The sequence below is a fragment of the Thamnophis sirtalis genome, unplaced genomic scaffold, assembly GCF_051295495.1.
Source record: "Thamnophis sirtalis isolate CommonGarterSnake01/CBP01778 unplaced genomic scaffold, rThaSir2_p1.2 scaffold_5, whole genome shotgun sequence".
NCBI lineage: Eukaryota > Metazoa > Chordata > Lepidosauria > Squamata > Natricidae > Thamnophis > Thamnophis sirtalis.
Genome location: NW_028261385.1, coordinates 135,973,611 through 135,979,610, shown reverse-complemented (window position 1 = coordinate 135,979,610; position 6,000 = coordinate 135,973,611). Strand labels below are relative to the sequence as shown.

The 6,000-nt window shown below is 37.2% G+C and overlaps 1 protein-coding gene across 2 annotated transcripts in view; it reads right to left on the bottom strand.

Moving 5' to 3' along the window:
- Window positions 1-6,000, bottom strand: part of LDAH (lipid droplet associated hydrolase) — a 93,720-nt gene that overhangs the window by 11,838 nt on the left and 75,882 nt on the right. For both annotated transcript variants that reach the window (XM_087716965.1, XM_087716966.1), the window contains exon 6: window positions 46-128. In XM_087716965.1, coding sequence (XP_087573091.1) covers window positions 46-128 — 83 coding nt within the window. The remainder of the gene's footprint in view (window positions 1-45; window positions 129-6,000) is intronic.

Here is a 6,000-nt window from a genome sequence, read left to right as displayed (position 1 = left end):
AACAGTCCTAGTATCCAATGATAAGTGTAAAGAATAAAAGTCTACCTTATTTAAATGCTGCTTTATTGTAGAATTGTCTCGCTCTAGAACACTTCTCATTTCCTGGCTTGCCAGGTACATGATGTTTGCTGCAGAAATAAGAAACATAGGCACACACATCAGAAAACAGACTTATACAGAAAGCTACATTCTTCAAATTTTGACAGTTTTAGGGATTACTCTCCATGTTTTCAAAAATGTCTCCCAGTTTGTAGTCAATCCGTTGCTTGTTATCTATCTATCTATCTATCTATCTATCTATCTATCTATCTATCTATCTATCATCTATCTATCTATCTATCTATCTATCTATCTATCTATCTATCTATCTATCTATCTATCTATCTATCATCTATCGTGGTGCAGTCATTAGAATGCAGTATTGTAGGCTAGTTCTGCTGACTGCCAGGAGTTCGATTCTCACCAGCTCAAGGTTCACTCAGCCTTCCAAGGTCAGTAAAATGAGGACCCAGATTGTTGGGGGCAATATGCTCATTCTGCAAATTGCTTAGAGAGGGCTGTAAAAGCACTGAAGCGGTATATAAATCTAAGCGCTATTGCCGTCCATCCATCTATCTATCTATCATTCAATTTATATAGCCACCCATCTATCAGAAGGAACTTTGAATGGTAAACAAAATAAGAACACAGTACAATAAAATTACCATTTAAAACTGTAAACAGAAAGTATGAGACATGAAAGGACCCAATGATTAGGTCGACTAGTTTGAATTTTACTCCTGTTTTCTTTAAAACATTTAATTTTTTAAAAAACATTTAATGTTGTCTTTTTAAATTAAAAAATGAACTATTTTGATAAATAGACATGTAATTCTTAATTAGAACATTTATGAAAAAGAGTTAATTACACAAAAATATATGAATTTGCATAGAAGACTTCTAATGAATGCTTCCCCTGAGTAGCCTTTTGCTTGAAAGAAATAATGAGTGGAAGATTGTAAAGCAGAGCCATGGATTTCTCTCCAGAGGCAGAGAAAAAGGAAATAACAATTGGACTGCTCCTTACCAGTGACCTCAAATATTAAATGGGGCAAATTCCTGTAGCAGTTTAAGGAAGTGGAAGCAAATGGCATTGAGGTAGAAGAGAGGGCAGAGTTGGATGTCAAAATACTTGGTAACTTTCCATCTGACTTGATATCAGCTCATTTTAAAATTCTAGATTCAGGGTTTAAAGCCAAATTGTTTGACAATTCACCATACAACCAAGTATTTGGAATGATCCAAGCTATTCTCCAAAGCACCTGAGGGTTGGACAAGAAGCAATGGGTGGAAACTAATCAAGGAGAGAAGCAACCTAGAACTAAGGAGAAATTTCCTGACAGTTAGAACAATTAATAAGTGGAACAACTTGCCTTCAGAAGTTGTGGGTGATCCAGCACTGGAGGTTTTTAAGAAGAAATTGGACAACTATTTTTCTGAAATGGTATAGCGTTTCCTGCCTGAGCAGTGGGTTGGACTAGAAAACCTCCAAGGTCCCTTCCAACTCTGTTATTCTATTCTATCCCATTTATCCCTATCATTTGGCTCACACAGATTAGATTCCAATGGCTCTTGCTCCATAGTAAATTTGTATGGGATTAGTACATATGTATATAGTGAACATGAATATTCAGGAGTGAGACACAATTGCCTAGAGTTACCAATCCTTCCCAGAACTGTGAAGGAACTGTGAGAATTCAAAAACTTCAGAGGGCAAAGTTGATGATTTTCTGCAGTATACTTCTTTTATTCTACCCCAGGAGTTTGTTCCAAAGGAAGGTTGGTAGAAATGCAAAGAAGCTTTGGATCCAGGGGTCTAATGTTAATGGTAAATTTCTAGCCCTCAAACTTTCTACCAAAGGAATCAGGCCTCCATAGTGATTATGTTATGCCATCAACATAGTCCTTCATCAATGGAACAGTTCTTCCATTCTAATTATGTATAGATCACATTTGTAACCTGCTTTCTATCAATAAATCTAGCTTATGGTATGTAGCTAACAATACAAAATAAAACATTCTCTTCAAACTACAAAGCACAGTATAAAACCCATAATTGTGGACAATATTAAAATCACAGCAAAGGAACCTTTGAACAATTAAAATCTAAAAACTGTACATAAAACAAAGGACCCTAGAGAATAAAGGCAAAAGTCCCACAGTTTTAAGACTATTTTCCTTAGTGTAATAAAGCATACTACTTCATTCTGAAAGCTGCACAGCCTGAAAGTTATAGCCTGTACTGTTTCACAAAAGAATTCGAAGCAACTTAGAACACAAATCTTTCATTTAGAGCAGTGCTTCCCAATCTTGGCAACTTTAAGTTGTGTAGTCAGCTGGGGAATTCTGGGAGTTGGAAGTCCACACCTCTTAAAGCTGTAAAGTTGAGAACTCTGCTTTATAGGCATAACCAAAATCCCTCCAGTGCCAGCAACGCTAGCAACTCCAACCGATCCAGCTAACACCCACCACAAAACATACCAAATGCAGGAGAAAGTCCTGAGACAATCTTGCATACAATTGTAGCTGTCTGAAAAACACAATGACCTGAATTAATGTTACGAGGATCAGGATCTTCTGTAACATCAATATTGTTATTTAATATTATTAGCTGGACATAAAAGAAACACGAACCCTAGGCAATTTGCCCTGGAATTTTAAAAGGAGATTGTTATTGTTCTGGACTAGAAATCAGAAGGTATTACTTTATTCCTAGGTTAGCTCTAAATGCACTTAGGTGTAGAGAAAGTTGCATTCTATAATCCTATGAATGACCCCTCTTTTTGGTGTGGAGGGTGAGGTGGTGCCTCCCTCCCCTTTCTCCTTTTCCCCATCAAGGATGATTAAGCATTGGTGTCCTTTTAGTCATGTCCCTTTGCTAAACAGAGGCTGCTAACTGTGCCCAAAACACACTTGATTTATTTATGACGGTGCAGCCCCGAAGGAACTCAGAACCAAGGACCAAGAAAAGAAAAGAGGGCTTTATATCACGGGTAGCTCTTTAACCTAACATGTCACAACCAGTGCTTAACATTTTCACCAGCTAAATTAATAGTACCCCCTTCACAGAGCTTAATGATCAAAATCAATCACGCTTCTTTCAGTCTTTAGAAGTATTTGACATTGGATTCAATCAGCCACCAATTGCCAGACAGAAATACCTGTGCATAACAGCACTGAAGTTCAAAACCATTGTTATTCGATCCGTCTTACGGCGAGGAAACAAAACGACACAGGACTAAACAAAAGACGAACTGTGCTTTGAAGCAATAATCTGCAACAGTCTCAGTGCCATTGGGTTTTGCTTAATGAACTCCCTCCCATCTCAAGCAACATTTGGAGAAAATCAAGGAGCAGTAAAATGCTTTATTTTTTACTTTCTTTAACATGCCTCTACAATAAGGGATGGAACCTCTGACTATTAAGACGTCACTGAACTACAGATCACTTCATTGCTCGCTATTGGAAATCCTGGTGGGAGTTGTAGTTTAACAAGATACGGCAGACACATGTTCCCCAGCCCCGCTTAGAAGCAAATGCATTAATGGAATGGTTTTTCTGTCTTTCTTCAACTCACATTATTGTTCATAAGGCAAACAAAGCATCTATTATATGTCAATTCATTTCCTCAAGGATTGCAACCTATGAAAGAAAAGTTAAAGTTTGCCAACAGATATTTTTCTGTATGCATACATTGGTGCAAACATTTCCTTTCCTCTGGGAAAAATGATATAAACCTCATTCCATTTGCAGCAAGATTCATCCATCAGTTTAATCTATAATCTGAACCATCTTGCACAGTCCACTGTTATCTTGGATACAGTGAGTGCAAGTTATCCCTGGAAGCTCTTAAGTTTTTGTTTTATTACTGCAAACTCTAAATGCCAACTGGTTGATGGTTTGGAGTATATATATATATGTTAGCATATAAATTTCACTTTAAAAAGTGCATTAGAAGTCTAATGGTCATAATGTGCTTGCGGCCATGTACACTGGAAGTTAGAAACCTCTTGAGTTAACTAAAAACAAATAAACAAATGTTGCCAAACTAATTTAGGAATATAGGAAAGCCCAGGGAAACAGCCTTGACCAGTTTAATAAAAAGATGGATATAAACTGAATTAGGGAATTAAAAATAAAATACGTTTAACACTACTTTCCACATTAACTTTTGCTCCGCACAAAGCATCACAAGGTTGAAGGCAGAACTGTAAATGAAGGGGAAAAAAACCATAACCAGTTGTTAAATAAGCAACTAGAACCTCCTGTGACAAAACATTAAGTATGTTATTTATTTAGAAATTTAATATGATCACATGACAATGTGAAGGACACAAATGATTAAAAACCAAACATTAATAGAACAATCAGATGATAATAATCCATACAATCAAGGTTCAGGATCAAGTTTGCCAAAACTCCAACAATAAAGGAGAGATTGTAACATAGATACAATTTGAGGCCACAGGAATAGAAATCAGTAACCTGCAGTTTGTATGCATGTATATGCACGCATGCATGTATGTATGTATACACACAACTTGAGAGTATGACTTTGTGTATTAATTCTGTATAAAAATAATTACATACAACTAAGCGTCTTTTTCAACTAAGAGGATTACGAAGGTAGCTGCATCTACCGTAGTTTCTTTTCTAATTTAACTCAGAGACTTGCAGTTTGTATCTTAATTATCAAAATGTTCTGAAAAACTCTGGGATTCTACAAGAAATTTCTGAAAGACTATGGTTGATCCATGAGGCCAAAGCAGATGAACAGGGAAAATATATTTGGGAAATAGCCTTTGTATCATTGTTCTGTCCAGATGATTTTTGTTAAGTTATTGTAAACCACTTGTTATGATGTGGAAGAACAGATAAAAGTGGTGGATTCAATAAAAGCAAATTAAATTATGGTCGTAATATAACTGAGTTTCCCAGGAGAAAAAATGTCCCGGCTACCCTGAGGAAAGTATTATGTATACAGCAATGAAAAAAAAAAAAAGCAGACTTCTCAAAACTGAAGGCAAAAGGGGGAAAAATGCCCTTCTCTTACCCTTTTCTGCCTTCTTTTGAAGTGGTGAAAGATGTAAAAGCTAGAAGCAGGAAGAAGGTAGATTCATTTGGGCACCATTAACAAATGTTCAGGTGAAAAGGTTCCCCTCAAACATATGTGCTAGTCATTCCTGACTCTAAGGGGTAGTACTCATCTTCATTTCAAAGCTGAAGAGCCAGCACTGGCTGAAGATGTCTCTGTGGTCATGTGGCCAGAATGACTAAATGCCAAAGATGCACAGAATGCTGTTACCTTCCCACCAAAGGTGGTTCCTATTTTTCTACTTGCATTTTACATGCTTTCAAACTGCTAGGTTGGCAGAAGCTGGGAGAAGTAGCAGGAGTTCACTCTGCTATGTGGTGCTAGGGATTCGAACCACCAAACTGCCGATCTTTCTGATCGACAATGTGTCTTAGCCACTGAGTCACCGCATCCCATTCATTATTAGCTTCAGATAAATTAACATGAGGAACTGAGGTGAGGGCTCACATCACTAGGAACTGGAATAGAAGGTAGCTTCAATAAGGTTACATAATTCGGCTAACATGGCATGAGATTGCTTGAACAGAAGTTAGTTGGTCATAACTACCTCATGACACAACTATACTTTCAATGTATGGTTTGGCTGAATATGAACCAACTGGGTTATTTGCTTTCCAGGCAACTTTCTTTTTCTTGTGGCAAGCTGTTGCTTGAGTGGTATCATTGGGTCTGTACAAGGTAGTACATAAACAGCTCTGACTTTGAAGCTACAGCTGGAAGAAATTGAATGTGGAAATGCTTTATAACACTGAAGAGAGGGGGAAACTGTATATGCTTTCTGCATTCAGAAAACTAGTACGTAGGAAGGCTAGAATCCTTTCTGCCAATCTTTCCCCATCCCAAATAGGGCTTTCCCATACCTCTAC